The sequence below is a fragment of the Xenopus laevis genome, chromosome 4L (assembly GCF_017654675.1).
Source record: "Xenopus laevis strain J_2021 chromosome 4L, Xenopus_laevis_v10.1, whole genome shotgun sequence".
In the NCBI taxonomy this organism is placed as follows: Eukaryota; Metazoa; Chordata; class Amphibia; order Anura; family Pipidae; genus Xenopus; species Xenopus laevis.
The window spans coordinates 121,482,838-121,501,674 of record NC_054377.1 but is presented as its reverse complement, the minus strand read 5'-3'; the positions used below and the strand labels follow the sequence as shown (position 1 = coordinate 121,501,674).

At 39.4% G+C, this 18,837-nt stretch overlaps 1 protein-coding gene across 2 annotated transcripts in view; it reads right to left on the bottom strand.

Annotated features, from left to right (window-relative positions):
* Nucleotides 1–5,959: 5,959 nt before the first annotated feature.
* tmprss6.L (transmembrane serine protease 6 L homeolog) overlaps nt 5,960–18,837 on the bottom strand; it is a 46,071-nt gene continuing 33,193 nt past the window's right edge. For both annotated transcript variants that reach the window (XM_041590739.1, XM_041590740.1), the window contains 10 exons: nt 16,766–16,878; nt 15,267–15,376; nt 14,573–14,715; nt 13,570–13,668; nt 13,310–13,423; nt 12,645–12,782; nt 11,551–11,719; nt 9,660–9,928; nt 8,762–8,898; nt 5,960–6,916 (listed from right to left, as the gene is read on the bottom strand). In XM_041590739.1, coding sequence (XP_041446673.1) covers nt 6,758–6,916; nt 8,762–8,898; nt 9,660–9,928; nt 11,551–11,719; nt 12,645–12,782; nt 13,310–13,423; nt 13,570–13,668; nt 14,573–14,715; nt 15,267–15,376; nt 16,766–16,878 — 1,451 coding nt within the window. In that variant the 3' untranslated portion in view covers nt 5,960–6,757. The remainder of the gene's footprint in view (nt 6,917–8,761; nt 8,899–9,659; nt 9,929–11,550; nt 11,720–12,644; nt 12,783–13,309; nt 13,424–13,569; nt 13,669–14,572; nt 14,716–15,266; nt 15,377–16,765; nt 16,879–18,837) is intronic.

The window sequence follows — 18,837 nt, the reverse complement described above, 5'->3', positions numbered from 1 at the left end:
AATTAATCTCAGATTTTTATGAGTTTTTTTTAACCAAACTCATTTAGCAAAAATGTTTTTCTCAAAAAAATTAGAGCATCAAAACGTCGCAACAAAATAGAGCGTCGATTTGTATTGTACAACTGATGCAATGAAAACTCAACTTGATCAGATTTTCTCTGCGAAAACTGGGCTTTTTCGGATTATCACATGAAAACCCTCAACTTTTTTCCAGCACAGATCACAATGTCAAGAAACAACTTCATTGACATTTCCATTAACTTCTAAATGACCATGACTGGTTTGAGATGGCATATTTTCAGATTCGGTTTTTTTTATCAGCTTTGTGGTATGATAAATCTCTAAAAATTTCAGTTTTCCCCCTAAAAACTGCAACCAGAAAAACATCAAGGTTTAATAAATGGGCCTCATAGTCTACTCAGAATTATTTAATAATTATATAAACCCAGCAGCATTGTTTTGCCTCTAATAAGGATTCATTATCTTAGTTGAGATCAAGTACAAGGTACTCTTTTATTATTGCAGAGAGAGAAAAATCAATTTTAAAAATCTGAATTATTTGGTTAGTAATGGAGCCTATGGGAGACTGACTTCCTTTAATTCTGGATAACAGGTTTCCGCATAATGGATCTCATACCTGTATACACTTTGTGCTTTAGTCATAGTCCTCTGTGTTACATATAGCCGCTTTGCATATAAAAATATTGACATATAAAAACACTATTGGTTCACACCTTAAAGGTTGTGTAACCTTCTTTAGCCATCAGAAAACAGAAAAGTAAGTGTTCAGTTGCTTAGAGAGATGGAGGCAAACAGTCGGGACAATACATCAAAGGTCTAGCTGAACATGTTTATTCCATTATTCCGCCTTCAATACACCAATTGAAAATTGACTCAGAATATGACTCTTTACATCATGCAAAAAGTTAATTTAAAGGTGAACAACCCCTTCAAGTATGTGCATTAAAAGCCAAATAATAGTAAAAAAAAAGTAGTAATGCCCTACACATGAGACCACTGTAAAATGAATATGTTATGAAATGTCTGGAGAAAACCTGTTACCAAAAAAAAGTTTGTCAGCCAAAAAAAGTTTGTTCGGACTTTTGCAGGCAATTCCACTTCAAAAAAGGAAAAGTCGCCAGCATTATTTGAACTTTGATGCATTTTCGGCTCACTGGATATGATGTAAGTGACAGAAGATTGAGGAAGGTCTAGCTGCTTTATAGCATTTTGCCTGGTCTGAGGTGGTGAAGGCAGGTCCGGACTGAGGATTAAAATTGGCCCTGGCATTTTAGGTACACAGAGGCCCAATCAACCCCCACCAGCCCACTAAATACTGACTTTCTATGGGACTTTATAGCAGCCCATCTGGCATTTGCCAGAACCCACAGATTGCCAGTCCGGGCCTGGGTGAAGGTGAAAAGTAACGTTCAGTGAATTTGCAGAGTAACGTCTGTTCGCCAGAGCAAGAGGTCACCTGGCGATAGAGTACGAAGTCTGTTTCGCTAGCAAATTGGAGCCTGCGCCTGTTAGTAAATTGGTGATGTCCCTGCGATGCTTACACTAGGAAGTTGTCACTAGCGTTAGCCACTTCGCTCCTTCGTAAATCTGCCCCATGAAGTTCATACAGGTTAAAGCAAATGTCTGGCAGTTTAACATAATGGAAATATTCCATTTTCTAGAGTGCAGGTGCCCCCAGCCCATAACCAGCTTCAGGAGAAAAACAACAAAAAAATACCAAACAAATTTTTGTTTTTCTATAAAATCTAATACCCAGTGCCTGCAGCCAGTCATCTTACTGTTCTCCAAAGAGTCAGGCAGGGAATAGTTTGGTTACCATTAGTTTATAGAAGGCAGTGTTACTTTAAAGTGGAACCTTCACACACCTTCTATGTCTGCTTAAAGTGGGAGCAAGTTTGTATCTCATAGCAACCAGACATTTGCTTTCATCTTCTAAGGGTTATTAAATGGGATAGCGCCATCTACTGCTTGATTGCTGCAGGTTACTGAGAAGAGTTTTATAATATTCCATCATTGATTCAAATTATCCGCGAGAAGATGGTGGCAGCACAATTCAGCCAGGTAAAATACCATAGATGGAGTGATCTCTGCACAAGGCTTACTATGTACATGGTTCTGATCCTGAAGTGAATGCCTTCTGCAGCGGTAGTATTTCACTTATATATTTTCTCCATCGAGACCCCTTACAAACCCCTTACTCTTAAGTCTTATCAGAGACTGTGCTACCTGCAAATGCTGTGCTATGCAAAAAAATACTATACTGCTGACCTGGAAAGTCACCAGGAGGTCCATAGTAAATTGATGGAAGAAATCTATAAGTGAATTATTCCCGCTGCAGAAGACAGTATATTTGGCTAGGGGCTCCCCTAATAAATTCCTGGCAATTTGTGGTCCTTTGTTAGACTTGCCGGACACAGTAGCACTTTGATTGGTCTAGTATAACCTGCATACTCTGTTCTCATTTGTTAACCATGAAACATGTTTTGTACTCTGACATGTGCGAATGTACTTTACATACTGAAATGTAAGACAACTCATTTTTCCTTTCTGTACTTTGGGTTATATTGGTTTTTTTTCTTTAAAAAAAATTGCAAAATAAAAATTAAAAACTTAACAAACACTTGCAAATGAATCAATGAAAGCTAATATAGTTAATTTATTCTTAAGGGTGCAAACATAAATAATAAATTGTATTATAAATTGTATTATAAAAGATAAAATCTGGACACGTGGTTCATTGGGGCACTAGTAAAACCAGTGGGGCCTGAATTCCCAAGCAGAGGAAATGACAGAAGATAAACCTGATAAACCTGTGCCCCCACTGATCTCATAGGAACTCACTTTCCGGGTCGCACTGGGGGGCTCGAGGCCCACTGGGGTTGCTGCTTTGGGGCCACCCCCTCCCTGGGCCCCCCATCCCAGCATCGAAGAGATGTTAGACACCTCATTCCCGCCCCAGCCGCAACCCAACTCCAGCCCCATGCACCTAAATGTTTTTCCTGCTCGGGACCAGTGGCCAGGAGGGAGGGCAGGCGGGGGGCAGTGCCAATAGCGCGTCAGGGCCAACAGGAGCCGAGGGCCCATGGGTTTATTTCCCAGTGTCCTGCTGACCTTGCTCACTTTATTAGACAAAGCTTTAGTGGTACTACTGAATGCATGTTTTATTCAAGAGATACCGCCAATAAAATTGAATGTTACTCAAAAAGTCATGGCAGGTTTTGTGCTTGAGTATGTATGTGTATTAATTGTTACTCACTGGGCCTCCTTCTTTTCTATCTGAAACCTTTTCTATCTGACTGAGATTCTGACATTCCCTAAAAGGATAAAAGGATATGTCACACTTTTATCTATTTATCCCTAATCTAGTTTTATTGCAGCCATATTTTGTCTGGCAAATATATTGTTCTGGAACCCCATCCACTGTATCCATTATCTCTTCCCATGTCTGGTTTTCTCTCAGCTCCAGCAGAAACATGTGTACCGGGTCCTGCAGTGTCAGGAGGCTGAGCTGGCGCAGATGGTCTCCTCTATGTCTGACAGCTGGAAATTTGAGCAGGTTAAACCAAGTACAACCAGTGAGACCAGTATGTATGGCAAAATTGAACCTATGTAGGGACAAGGGCACTTCCCACTGGAAAGTGATAACTGAAAAAATTCTCAAGTCCTTAAAGGGAATGACAACCCAAAAATACTTTTTTGAGAACAATACATAGGGGGTATATTAAGAAAATATTGTGGTTCTTTATCTCTGCAGCTGGTGAATGTGGGGTCTCCATACTGTTACAGCACAGAGGGACAAGCTCTCATTAATGAATCAGATGAAAATTAAGCGTAGGACTGGCCAGATATGGGATGACTTTGATGCAGTTGCCCAGCTTAAATATATTGCAATATATGGACAAACAATCCCTGTTTTGTTTAAAGGGTAAGGCATTTTTCAGTAGCAGTATGCACAAAATGTCGCTGTCTTAAATATATTGATAATGGGTTGAGTGCAGAGGACTCTTGTATTTGTCTATATGTATTTTGTGGTCACACCCTCATTGCACCCCCACCTAATGGTTTTAAAAATTAGTGGTGAGCACAACTTTCCCTTGTTTGTTATAGTTATATAGGAGCAGTGACCAGCTCCATGTTGTAGCTCCCACCCCTCCCAGCTATAGTCAGGTGATCCCACTGGTGTCTAATAAAAGGGCAGCCAAGTTTGGGAGTTTTACTTTGAAAGCAGAAAGTTAAGTTGCAGGTAAAACTTAGTCCCTTTGTAAAATGTATAATGAAGCAATAGAATTCTTAATGAATCAGATAAAATTGAGCATAGGACTGGCCAGATATGGGATGACTTTGACGTAGTTGGCCAGTTTAAATATATTCCAATATATGGACAAACAATCCCTGTGTTGTTTAAAGGGTAAGGCATTTTTTAGTAGCAGTATGCACAAAATGTCTCAGTCTTAAATATATTGATAATGGGTTGAGTGCAGAGGAATCTTGTATTTGTCTATATGTATTTTGTGGTCACACCCTCATTGCACCCCCGCCTAATGGTTTTAAAAATAGTGGTGAGCACAACTTTCCCTTGTTTGTTATAGATATATATATAGATATATATATATAGGCTCAGTGGAAGCTCGCACACACAGGACTTATGTCTTTTTTATATCTTTTCTTCGTCAATGGGAAAATAATAGCAGTAATCTAGATTATACAGTTATTAATTGTCCCCAAGAAATGGTGTAATTTGCTAATAAAAACATCCCTTCTCTCATTCCTTCAAATACTACTCAGCATAGCTGCCTGCTGTTTCTGCTATGTAGTTACTTACCTGTGTCCACCCTACCCTTTGTCACAATTCTCTTTAATTATCCTATTTTAATCCCATTTTATTTTTCTGGAAACTGAAATGCAGTATTAAAAATGTCTCGTCAGTAAAATGAGTTTTAACCAAGGTGAGCACACACCACTTTCAACTGTAATAATAATGGACTTGAAAAAAAAAGAATCTGTATTTTTTACATTCCTTTAGTGCTCAGGTTAAAATGTGACCCATCAGTTTCTTGGCTGGTGCAGTTAGAACCATTCTATACTCTCTTCACATATACACCGTGATATATCTGTACATCACCATCTGTTTCCCTTGCCTAGCAGAACTGTAGTACAGAAGAAGAGGGTGATCCAGTGCTGCGCCCAGAGTCTGTTCTCTTCCAGGAGGATGAAAGAGAGGGGAACAGTAGAGAATAACTTCTGTGAGTGTCCATCCAAGACTGATCCACCACTTTCTGTTCTGTTCATATGACCATCCTACCTACATTATAAAAAACATCCCTACCCTTTGTATCCATTATAATTCCTTTCTTAGACTTCTAAACGGCTTCTGTAAATTCCTCCAGCACTTTATTTTCTTACTCTCCCTCTCTTCCCAGGATCCCATTTCTATTAACTTGCATTTCATCCGTGGCTCATCATCACTTGGGAATTGATGTAGAAAATAAAAACATTACAACCCATTTTTGCCTTAATATTTATTTCTACCCATCATTGTACAATTTATGTTAAAAGTGTAAACCCTGCCTTTGTAGTGCAAGAAACCTGATATTTTATATGACAACATCTCCCTTAAAGAAAATATAGTTCTTTAATATATATTTATACCAATATGTCTACAGTCTAATATACTGTACAATACAGTCTATAATTGTAGATGGCTTTATATTTCAGCCACCTGCAGCAGCTCAATTAGCCTGTTGTTGGGGATATTTCTGTTTCAGGATGAGTGGAGGATGGGTGTTTGAGTTCTGCAAACAGGGCACCAATATAACTTTGACCAAATAGTTGAGGCCCACTGACTTCTAGGCTTATGCTACATAGGAAAATTAGCAGCTGCTACTTTTATCTTAAGGTGCAAGTAGTATATGGGTTTTATATAATAATAGGACACTCATTTATAGACACTGGACAAATAAGCACCTGGGCAGCACCTATAGCAAACAGTCCCAGCTGCAGGTTGGACATTGAAAGCAATCATCTAATTGGTTACAATGGATTACTGCCCAGGTGCAAATTTTCCCAGTGTTTACAAAAGACCCCTAATGTAAGATGTCCCTTGTCAGATATTTGTAGTATCTAATAAATATGTGTGAAATGTAGCTTCCATGCAAAGGCTGATATTGGTTATGAACATCTGTATATGGTATATACTGTAAACTGTTCTCTGTGTAAGGCTCTCTCAGATTCAAAAGGCTGGAAGATCTCATTGAGGAGGACCTCATAATGCCAAACATGCAGTCCATCTCCTTATGGGACTGTAGGACTCTCCTTATATAATCCCATTGTTAGTCCAAGAACAACAGATAAATTGAGCCTAATTCGGATCAGCCATTGGTTGATTAAAACAGAAAAAGATCTATTGATTTGGAGATCTCAACAAATAGGAGCTCTTCTTGCCAGCTTATTATCCCTTATAGGTTATCTTCAGTTTCTTAACTCCTCAGCGGTGAAAATGGCAGGAAGGATACAAATGAACAACGGATTTGTCTAAGAAGAGTGAAAACAAAAGTAGCTTCTAACTCAAATGTGGACATTTGGTCAATCTTTACTAAAAAGAAAAAAAACATTTAACTGAAGACCTTGTGTTTGACTCCAGTTATTAGCATGTTCTTCATAGCTACATAAATAGTGCTTCCTTAGATGTTCCACAAATTTGTTGTTCACTAATTTGATTATGTAGAAAGTGCTCAATTTATAATGTGATAGATTCAATCCACTGTACGAGTCTTGTTATACGACTAAACACCCCAAAGTACCTGGGGATGCCACAGCCAGCCCCCCAGCTCACCAAACCTGCTTGGAACCAACGTCCACTGGCACTTTTACAAACCAAAGGGCTCCCGGAGTCACCCTATAAGATACAAGATAACAGTCAATGCAAATTTCATTGAAATCCCTCATCATTAGATGATTTTAACTGGTAATTCTGAATCCCACTGCCAAACTGAGGCTAAATATATTACTGGTGGATAATAGTCCTGTTCAGCAGGATTCAGTTCCCTGTACATGTAGGGGGCCTATTTATTATGCCGTGTAAAATGAAATATAAAAAGTAAAAAGCTGTATAAAACTAATCGCAAATTTATCAAAGTATGTTTTATTCTACGCCATGCGAAAGCCAGATTTATCACTGTTACCGTTGCTTTAGACCTTTGTAAGTTCCGGCAACAGTTTTTTTTACACTGCATAATAAATCTGCCCCCTAATGTATCAACTTTAGCATTTTGAGGTACTTTGAGGTATTTAAAGTACTTTCAGCATAACATGTGATGAAGAATTTCGCTTTTGTGATCTATTTTTTTGGGTGCTGTGAGATTCTTTTTTTATTGGCACCCTAAATGACTGTTTTTAAAAGGTGGTAGATGAATTGGAAATAATGGAATTTTTATAGTAAGATAATTTCTTGATTTCAATCAAATGGCCAATATGACAATGGCAGCATATTTATAATACATTCAAACATGCTAAGCTATTTTCAGACACCATGTTTTATCCCCCACAGTGCAGCGTTATTATTCCCAGAATTCCAAAAATGGATGTGCCGCACTTTTAGCATCAAATAAACGTACTTGTGCATTATTCATCAGTGCAGGGTGGTTGGGTGATTTGTGACTAATTGCTAGGGATGCACGGAATCTACTATTTTGGATTCTGCCGAAACCCGAATCCTTCTTGGAAGATTCGGCTGAATACTGAACCGAATCCTAGTTTGCATATACAAATTAGAGGCGGGAAAGGAAAAAGTGGAAAAAAAATTGGTTTACTTCCTTGTTTTGTGACAAAAAGTCACGTGAAATCCCGCTCTGCCCACAATTTGCATATGCAAATTAGAATTTGGATTTGCTTCGGCCAGACACAAGGATTCGGTCGAATCCGAATCCTGCTGAAAAAGGCCGAATCCCAAACCGAATCCTGCATCCCTGCTAATTGCAAATACACAGTGTTTGGGAGTGAATGCCTTTTATAAATGGCACCAACACGCGTACAAATGTGCATCCATTTTTGCACACCACTCTTGGCAATTGCTATCATAAGTGAGACTTGCCATGTCCTCAAATGTATCGGTTGCTGCTACTAAATATGGCTAATGTAGGTTTTTCTCTGAGGAGCCCAATGCAGTCAAGTTCAAACCATTCTGTTCTCCCTTTTTACCTTATGGATCAACTTCTCCCTGAACTAGAGATCTTTGAAGATAGCCACGGGCACTGAAGGTACCTAGTTAATCTTTGCGTTCCACAAACCCTCTGCATACAATCTATTAAAAAAACACATTTCTTTGCATGTAAAACTTGAATATGCCAAATAATGTGACCAAAGGGGAAAGGTCAAGCACTGAGATTGTATAGGCTGATCTCTGGTGGGCGAAGGGACCCATGATGAGCCTTTGTTCACCTTGATTGGCTGCAAGCCTATTTGATAAGTGTTATATGTGCCAATTACAGAAAAATAACCAAAACCAGTGACCGGCTGCTGGTAAGCCCTTTGGCAACACACTGTTTGCCAAAAAAACTATTTATCAAATCTTAATGCCACTCAGTATGAAATATATTTGAGTTGGATCTGATAAAAGTTAATCATGAGCACCCTATTGCTTCATACTATGGTAATTTGTAATATGAGCCTCTGTTTGAAGTGGACTATATTGTGGGCTTGTGGCAGTGCTGAAATTTGAAGAATAAATAGTTTTGTGTATCACCTGACATCCATTTTTACTGCCATCACGATAACCAGCACAGAGCATTCTGGGTGAGATCTGATAGCGGTAAAGTTCGGAACAGATATCCTGTGAGATGAGCTGCATATCCACCTTCTGGAGCACATCACTGGTGGGACCTAAGGATAACAGTATGGATAATCAACATGGTCACAAAGTATATGGACGCTTTGCAATACAAGATGAATCCAATGCTCTTTGTCACTGAAAGAGAAAAGAAACTCCAAGCACAAGTCATTATTAGGGCAAGGGGTGGATGGGACTGTGAACTGGGAGAAATAATGTAGCTAATATTTATTGATGGAGGGTGCAATAGAATTTTGCCTTCTCATTGACTTCAAAATGCCCCAAATTCACTCATCACTAGGGTGTAAGGGAGTGTACACAGTTCTAATAAATGAGTTGCTAAGAAACAGTATGGAACTGAGATTCTCAGCTTTACGGGTTCCCCCTATCTGGTGCAACTTTTATCAGCAACCCCCATAGAGAGTTGTGTTAATATCCAGGAACACAAATGAGTTTCCACCTCCATATATCATGCAATATCACAGTACAGTCTTTCGCGGAACATCTCCAAATTATAATATAATATAGAGTTTTTCTGTTTTTCTTGGCTGGTTTGGTTACTAGCTAAGAGAGGTTATGTTCTCTGTGGAGAATGATGTTTTGTTATTTCATAAAAAATCATGTGGCACAGCCTGCATTTACTGTTGTGTAGCAATACAGGAAAATAAGGGTTCCTGCAGCTATATTTGTTCCTTCAATCAACCAATTAAAACTGAATATTTATCCATGCATGCTTTGTTTTGCCATGTGCAGGTTTAACTATCAGATATTCAGGAATCAGAAGAAAGCATCCACTTCTTGAAAAATGACTTACCATTTTCCTTGACAGATCCCCAGCCTGTGACCCAGCATAAGGAACCAGTTGAGAAGTGATGGGTACTGGAAGGGAGGCAGATTGGCTTGACATGTGGAGATGTGAGAGGCACAGAATGATCCAGTAAAACAAGGGCCACATCATAATCATGGGAATCCTCATCATAGAAAGGATGGATCACTAGTCCAATGACTTTGAAGGATAATTCTTTCTGGGTGCTCAGGCGCACTTTACCCAGATACACAGTCCAGACCTCAGGTGATGAATAACTACATAAGTAAAGAAAGTGAAGTGATGGAGAAGGATAAAGCAGTAGGAATACCATAGATATGAGGGAAAAGAGAAGACGCTGTCAAAGGTTAGTGTTGTATTTAGTTAATTATATAGGTATCAGATCAACACCAGCTGGGTGGGTTTTTCTCATAAAGGTTTCTTACAGTACTGAATATGTGCAAACACTAGTATTGTTAGTATAAGTATAGTCTTAAAAAAAGACTCCAATTTTCAAACAGAACCAAACAAAATTAGACAAATCTCTAACAAATCTCCGACAATTCAGTGTATAGCTTTCAGAAAAATAAGCAGCAAAAATCTTTTCCAAATAAAAAGCCCTTTTTAAAATGAAAATAAGGCATCAATGTGAAATTAAAATAGTTCTTTCTCCATGGTAACCTGCATGTCTTTATCTTCTTCCTTCCACTGATCACCTGAATGGGTGGAGGCACCTGTCACTACGGGAAATAATTCAGAGCTTGCAGACAGCATTCGGCTACAATTTGCCTTGTATTTGCATGGCCTTTTACTGGTCTGTTAAGTGTTGCAGTGTCTGAAAGATTTGTCTCTTGACTCAAGGCTAATCACCGAGATAATGAGGCAGTGCTCTGTTATTTTGTGCTGTATTATTAGCTCTGTCTTATTTGTCAAATGATTAAATATTATCCTGCATTATTATCTCACTAGAGATCCACAGACCTATTTGCCCACCTACAGAGGTGCAACTTAAATCCCTTTGATCTGTTAGTAAAATACAGATGCAAACAGTGCTGTATTTTCAAGTTAAATGAAAGACAAACAGGTGGAATTTATGTAAAAGGATGAACCTAGTTTTGGTTTCCAAAAGAGCCCAAGTTTTCTTTCTAGAAGAAGAAACATTTATCCAGGTATTAGTGGCCATCGTTAACTATTATTGGTGCAGTTTTGCAACAGAGTGGTGACCAATCATCAGTTAGCTTTGATTGTTCTGCTGTGGTTAGAATAATGAAAGCATTTATCTAAGGGCTAGTCCACACGGGGAGATAGCCACGCGTTTGCGGTCGCGGCGACAAAGCGCCGCGCCAGTCGCCGCGACCGGCGCAGGCGACAGTTTTGTATGGGCGCCTATGTAAAAACGCCTGTGCTAACCACACGAGGCGATGCGCTTTTCAACAGTCGCCTGAAAATGCCTGGCGAGGCATTTTCAGGCGACTGTTGAAAAGCGCATCGCCTCGTGTGGTTAGCACAGGCGTTTTTACATAGGCGCCCATACAAAACTGTCGCCTGCGCCGGTCGCGGGGACTGGCGCGGCGCTTTGTCGCCGCGACCGCAAACGCGTGGCTATCTCCCCGTGTGGAATAGCCCTAATTGGTTGATAATCAAAGCATATCGCCCTGGGCGGATGGAGATGATATATATATTTTAACTTTGTATAAATAAAAATATTTTTTAACTAATTTTCTCTGGTCCTGTGGATCCGTTTAAGTGCCGGTCGGCCCTGCTTCTACTTATCCTTCGTTGTACTGCTCCATAAAGCTGGGGGTCTGGGGCTGGAGCACCCGGAACAGATTTAATATTTGGTGAGTTATCTACCATTTATTCTGGGGCACCATGTTTCTCCTGACTCTTTTTGACTTACCTCTCTGGGGTGAAGCAATGTGCTGCAGAAAGGATCCACTGATCAGCCACCAGGGTCCCTCCACATATGTGCTCCCCACGCACCTGTAGGCTGGCTTGCCATGGCCATTCCCCCTCTTGTGCCTGAGTGCCACCAACCAAGCGATTTCCTACAGCCTGAATGCCGCAGCCTGCAAGAGATGAATGCTGACTATTCAAAAAAACAGCTCCTCTTCAAGAATATTAAATATTTTTTGTATCTTGTGTCATGTTTCCTCTCCCCAGGCATATCATCTTCCCATGCTTCCAGTTCTTTTATTGTGCTACCTACTACTAATATGGGACCTGTTATGCAGAATGCTCGGGACCTGGGATTTTCATAATTTGGATCTTCATACCTTAAGTCTACTAGAAAATAATGTAAACATTGCATAAACTCAATAGTCTATATCTGTAGAAATAAGTCAAATCAACTGGACTTGCTGTGTTTTTTTTTTCCCTTGAAGACATTTCACCAGTCATCCAACTGGCTTTCTCAATTCAGAATAGTCTAGTTTTATTTCTAAAAAGAAATCATGCCGAGGCACATTTATCAAAGGTCGAATTTATTTAATAAAAAATAAAATAAATCGAATATCTAAAACTCGAACGAATATTACCAACCTAAAAAAACGAATTCAAATCGAATCAAGTATTTTCTCAGAAAAAAACTCGAATGTCAGAAAGGCTAGTAACATCTTCAAATTGGTCACTGGACCTCTCCCATTGACTTATACATGAACTCAGCAGGTTTCAGGTGGCGAATAGTCAAATTTGAATTTTTAAAGGGGCATGGTTTGATAAATCTCAAAATTCCAATCGAGTTTGGATTATTCACAAATCAAATTTGAGAGTTTTGACCAGAAAAAAATGTGAATTCGAATTTTCAATTGGACCCTTAATAAATCTGCCCTACATCTTAACTTGGATTAAATACAAGGTACTGTTTTTTATTACAGAGAAAGGGGAAATATTTAAAAAAATTTGATTATTTGGATAAAATGGAGTCTATGGGAGACTTCCTTTCCATAATTCAGAGCTTTCTGGATAAGGGTTTCCAGATAATGGATCCCATACCTGTACTTTTTCCAGAAACACCGCAATTCTTTTCATCTGACCCATCAGGACAATCTGCTATGGAATCACATTCAGGGTTTGGCTTCCGCACACAGCTTCCATCAGTACACTTGTAGTTAAACGCACCACAGCCTGCAGCTTGGTTAAGAAATAAAAGACTATTTACGGCAACATGTCTAAAGATGATCAGGGATATAAAAGGTACAGGGGTTACAGTGGCCAGGGTGTTTTTAAGAATCTGCATGCACTCCACTTGCATTGTTCATTGGGCATTTTATGTGATTTGAACAATCCTGGATAAAGCTTGTTTTCATGTACTTGTATGAAGTATGTTTTGCCCCAATGTTTATACACACCACCAATGTATTCTCTTGGGTTCTGGACCCCATAGCTGTTAATTATTCTATTGTTACTCAGCTGATATTGATGAGATTGATATGATATAATACAGCTATCTCCTGGCTGGTGATCACTGAATGTCTGTCCCTACAATAGTAATGCATAACATTTCCTAAAACGACAGGGGTGCCCTGATGTCTATCAATTGTCCACAGTGTACAGTCATAATCAAATCCTCAGTATTGACATTGAAAGATACAGTAAAAATACATTTATAAATACAAAACCAATAGAAGAGAGTAGAAAAAGAATTGTGACGTATGCACCTTGGTCACATTGCTCCTCATCTGTTCCATTGACACAGTCCTTCTTGCCGTCACAGACATTAGTGATAGGGATACAGGTCTCGGCTTCTGGGCAGTGGTACTGTGCAGGGCACACTTACATAAAACAATAGGAAGACATGACATCGTATAAAGGTAATCAATAGAATTGGGCTGGGAACTATCACTGTAGACATAGCAATACTTTTTTACTGTATATTTAGGGAAGTGGTGGCTGAGTTTGGGTTAACTAAATTACTTACCACAGTTCCTTTCGTCTAACTCATTGGGACAATCTTTAACCCCATCGCAGAGAGGCACACACAGACCATTTATGGCACACAGGAACTCTCCCGGACATGCTGGGGAGACATATAGTTCCATAGTTAAGTCGAGTTGAAAAAGACCAAAGCCTATCAAGTCTAATCTTTCCAATTCAACCCCAGGGCACATATATACATAAAGTCATTCAGACCTACCTATACACTCACATATACAACTACATATACCAATACCTATACTAAACTAATACTAAAACTAAATACTAAAACTAATACTAATACCTATACTAATACTAAGGGGAAGATTTATCAAGGGTCGAAGTGAATTCGAGGGAATTTTCTAATTAAAAAAAATTCGAAATACGAAGTAATTTTTTGGATACTTCGACCATCGAATAGGCTACTACGACTTTGCTTCAAAGTAAAAATACTTTGAATATTCGACCATTCGATAATCGAAGGTCTCGACTTCAATACTTCGCAAAATTAAACCTGCCAAAGTACTATGTTAGCCTATGGGGACCTTCTAAAGCAGTTTTCTAAGTTTTGTAAAGTCGAAGAAAAATCGATCGATTGCTGAAATCCTTAGAATCGTTCGATTTTTCTTCGACCGCAAATGGACAAATTCAATGAAAAAAAACCTTCGACTTCGCTATTCGAATTCAATTCCATGGTCGAATTTCAAAGTATTTTCAACTTCGAAATTCAACCCTTGATAAATCTGCCCCTAAATGGATCTTAATGGATCTTAAGATCCAACAGCCTTGGATATTGTGCTTGTCCAGGAAGCATCTCAACCCCTCTTGATTAGAGGATCCAGGCATAACAATGTGGCATCACTTATAATCGGATGGTTGTTAAATGTTTGATAGATTTCTGTAGGACAGAAACGACTTTACTCAGTTTATTGGCACTATATATAGGGAAAGCTGGTATGGTTTTATATTAACAATGGCAATGGCTAGAGATCAAAAAGGAAACTTACGATCTGATTTGTTGAAGAGGCTGTAGGAGGCTTGCACACCAGGCCCGGTTAAAGAGGTGGGGCAGGTAAAGGACACAGTGACATTGCCAGAGACTGGGTCAATTCTCTCAGCATAAGAATGGAGCAGCCGAAGCCCACACATCCTATGTGTAATAAAAAGAATTGTGTTTGGAATACCAATTTACCCAAAAAGTAAAAATAAACTGTTTGTTAACCTCTGATTTTGTTTTTCTGACCCTTACAGACCCTTTTTTTGGTCACTTTTATTGTAAGTGCATTTATTGCATTAATAAATTAAATTAATAATGGGAGATATGTTGTAGTGAGCAACCTACTTGAAGCATTCTCTGGAATCTGCAGTATGTCCTGCTACTACAAAGGAAACCATTGGCTCATGACATTAAGCAACCAATGATTCAAAGGGAACTTTGTTCCAGCCCAATACCACCACAGCTCTTTAGCAGGGAAAAACTGTCCCCATCTTCTGGGCAGGCTTAAATAGCATATCAATTGGGCTATTGCCTGCAGCTGGTTGGTAGCAGGTTAGCAGGGAACACAGAGCAGTGGCCAGTATACCTCATGTAGGGTGCATGCTTGTGTAGAAATTGTCATTAATATTAATCAGAACATACCAATTACTGAGAGAGCAGAGAATAGAGTTTTGGTATTATTATTTGCCCTGATTGCTTTGTACCTTCGATTCTGAATTTGCCATGCTCCCTGCATGCAAGGAGCATATGTGTATCGCCTTGACAGCATGTAGCCTTCAAACCATAGAACAACACCATACTCAGGAGAAGGGACCTGCCAGGAGACAGTGACAAGAGGCTAATAAATCAGTACTTATGGAAGAACTACCCTCATAGAACTACTTTCCTGTATCTTTGCATAACAATGCAGTGAGCTCAGGATTGCCCTGAAGCCTGAAGATGGACATGCTGCACTAGACACCTATAGAGCAATTTGGGTCATTAGGCTTTAAAGATTATAAAGACTTGATTTGAACAGGCCTACATTAAATAAAAATCGAAGATGAATTATCAAACTGCCCATGTACTGTAAAGGATTGGTAGGGGACACAAAGGAAGAATAGGTAGAAAAGGTGAATTTTTCAGGCAAGAGCTGAAACTGTTTGGACAAGAACAGAACGGAGCAGATCAGGATGAGGGCAAAAACTCTGTACCAGAACAGGATGGGACGGGGATGATGAGAAGGACTGGAGCAGGATGACTTAAAACAAGGAGTCAGACCAGACAGGACTGGAAACAAGGAGTCAGACCAGACAGGACTGGAAACAAGGAGTCAGACCAGACAGGACTGGAAACAAGGAGTCAGACCAGACAGGACTGGAAACAAGGAGTCAAAAAAGACAGGACTGGAAACAAGGAGTCAGACCAGAAAGGACTGGAAACAAAAGATAAAAAAAAGACAGAACTGGAAACAAGGAGTTTGGACAGGAACAGAACGGAGCAGATCAGGATGAGGGCAAAAACTCTGTACCAGAACAGGATGGGAGGGGGATGATGAGAAGGACTGGAGCAGGATGACTTAAAACAAGGAGTCAGACAGGACTGGAAACAAGGAGTCAGACCAGACAGGACTGGAAACAAGGAGTCAGACCAGAAAGGACTGGAAACAAAAGGTCAAAAAAGACAGAACTGGATAACAAGGAGTCAGACCAGACAGAACTAGAAACAAGGAGTCAGAACAGACAGGACTGGAACAAGGAGTCAGAACAGACAGGACTGGAAACAAGGAGTCAGAACTGACAGGACTGGAAACAAGGAGTCAGAACAGACAGGACTGGAAACAAAAGGTCAAAAAATACAGAACTGGAAACAAGGAGTCAGACAAGACAAAACTGGAAACAAGGAGTCAGAACAGACAGGACTGGAAACAAGGAGTCAGAACAGACAGGACTGGAAACAAGGAGTCAGAACAGACAGGACTGGAAACAAGGAGTAAGAGCTGCAAGAGCACAGGAGCTGGAGCTAGGTTCTGTGAGGAGGGCTGGGCTATATACAGGGCAGCCCTGATTGGCTCTCCCCAACCCACCAATAAGGATGCTGGGGTGAATTGCTAAGCTCAGCACCCAGTTGACAAGGGAATGAGAACTTGCCGGCTGCTCTCCTGGCCTGGTGGTTAGGGAGAGCAACCAGGTTCAACCCCTAGCAGAGCCTGACATGTACTTACTGTGATGTTCCATGTGCACTGAGGTTTTGGAGGGTAGTATCTTGGATAATAGGGTGTTCTAAGCTGACCTTGAATGTCTAGCCCTTCCTTCATTTGTATGCTATGTTGGCAACCTGAAAACAAATAGGGTGATTGGTGAATATACATACATGATATTTACACAATATATGCAAATGGTACCCCTACCTTGAGATATTTTTGGGATTATCAGTTTGGAGTTTAGAGACCATCTCATTCCCAAAGATAATTTTTGTCTACCCCTCAAATTAACCAAAAGTTAGCATACAAACGGCAGATTTGTCAAAATGTGAGGATAATTTTACCATAGAAAAACTCACCCACTTTCTATTCATTCCTATGGGATTTTAAAGTAATTTTTTATCATTGGGTGAAAGTTAGAATTCACCATTAGATAAATATGATTCTAATAATCCCATAGGAATGAATAGAACGTGGATGAGTTTTCCTGTGGTGAGCTCTAATCTCACTTTTGATAAATCTGACCCATTGAGGCCTATTTATCAACAATCTAATTTTAGTGGTTTAAAACGTTTTTGAAACCATGACTAAAATCTCTTTCTCTAAAACCATGAATGTCATGAAATTTATTAAGAGATCTGAAAAAGCACGCACGGGAAAAGTCGCAAAAAAGTTGCAAAAACCATGACTTTTTCGGCTTGTCGAACAATAACTAAAAATTGTTATATTGTCGCATAAAAACCAGAGTCAATAACACCCGAAAACCTCGAAAACCACAAATAAAAGAAATATCTTCCAGTTGTAAAAGGGACATCTGCCATTGACTTCTACATGATTTTGACAGGTTATAACTGGAGTATTTTTGCATTCGGAATTGTTCCAGTTTTGTCTCATAATAAATCGCAGAAAAGTTCAATGGTTATATCGCCAACAGACAGAATCGTGGATGACCTGGATGGCAGCAAAATCCAAGCACTGGATTTGGGTGTAGGGTACGAAGGGAAGACATAAGCCAAATGGTAGAGGTTATCACATTGTATACATAAGTATATTTGATTAGTATATGCTATACTATACTATGCTATACAATACTCATGGGTCAACAACTGGCTGAAAAATTTATGGTGCCAAAGAACATTCCTGGAAAAAAGAGCTATTATTATTGCAGCTCCAGGGTAAGGTGAGGTATGAGACCAGCCTCAGCTTAGACCAGTGATCCCCAACTAATAACTCGTGAACAACAATGTTGCTCCCGAACCCCTAGGATGCTGGTCCAGGGCCCCAAAGCAGGTGATTATTTCTGGATTCCAGGCTAGGGCGCAAGTTTTAGTTGAATAAAAACCAGCTGTAATGCTAAACAGAATCTCCTGTTGGCTGCCAGTCCACATAGGGGCTACCGAACAGCCAATCACATATTTTTCATACTTGCATTGCCCCCCAACTCTTTTTACATCAGAATGTTGCTAACGGGTAATAAAGGTTGGGGACCCCTGCCTTAGACTATAGCTACTGTTGAGAAATGCAGTTTTTTTTTAGAGTTTTAGAGAAATTTAAAAAACACAACTGTTTGGAGAAAGAATTTGATTCATGGAAAAAAAAATTAAATTATCATGTTAGTAAATAGACTCCTTAGTTTCTCAGCATTTTTCTCCCAGATGGTTTAACTCACATAAATACTAATAATACTGAACAACACAACTCTCCATTAAGCATGGTGGAGACTCTTGGATTTGCCCTAACATTAATAATATAATATAGTAGTAATCTTTGATTATATAGTGAATAAAGTATCCCCTCTTGTAAAATATAAGGAAATTATAAGTTACCGAGGAGTTTCATGACCATATAAAAAGACGAGGCCGAAGGCAGAGTGTTTTTAAACAGGTCATGGAACTCCGAGGTAACTTCTAATATCCTCATATTTTACAACTGGGGGAAAATGGCCAACACTAGCGAATTGACGCTAGCGTTAGGCACTTCGGCGCATAGTGAATTTGCCCCTATATCTTTATTTACTCTGAAATTCTCAAATTTTCCAATTTTGGTCCAGATTCAATTTATTTAAAAAAAAAAAAGTTATCTCTCGTGTTTAT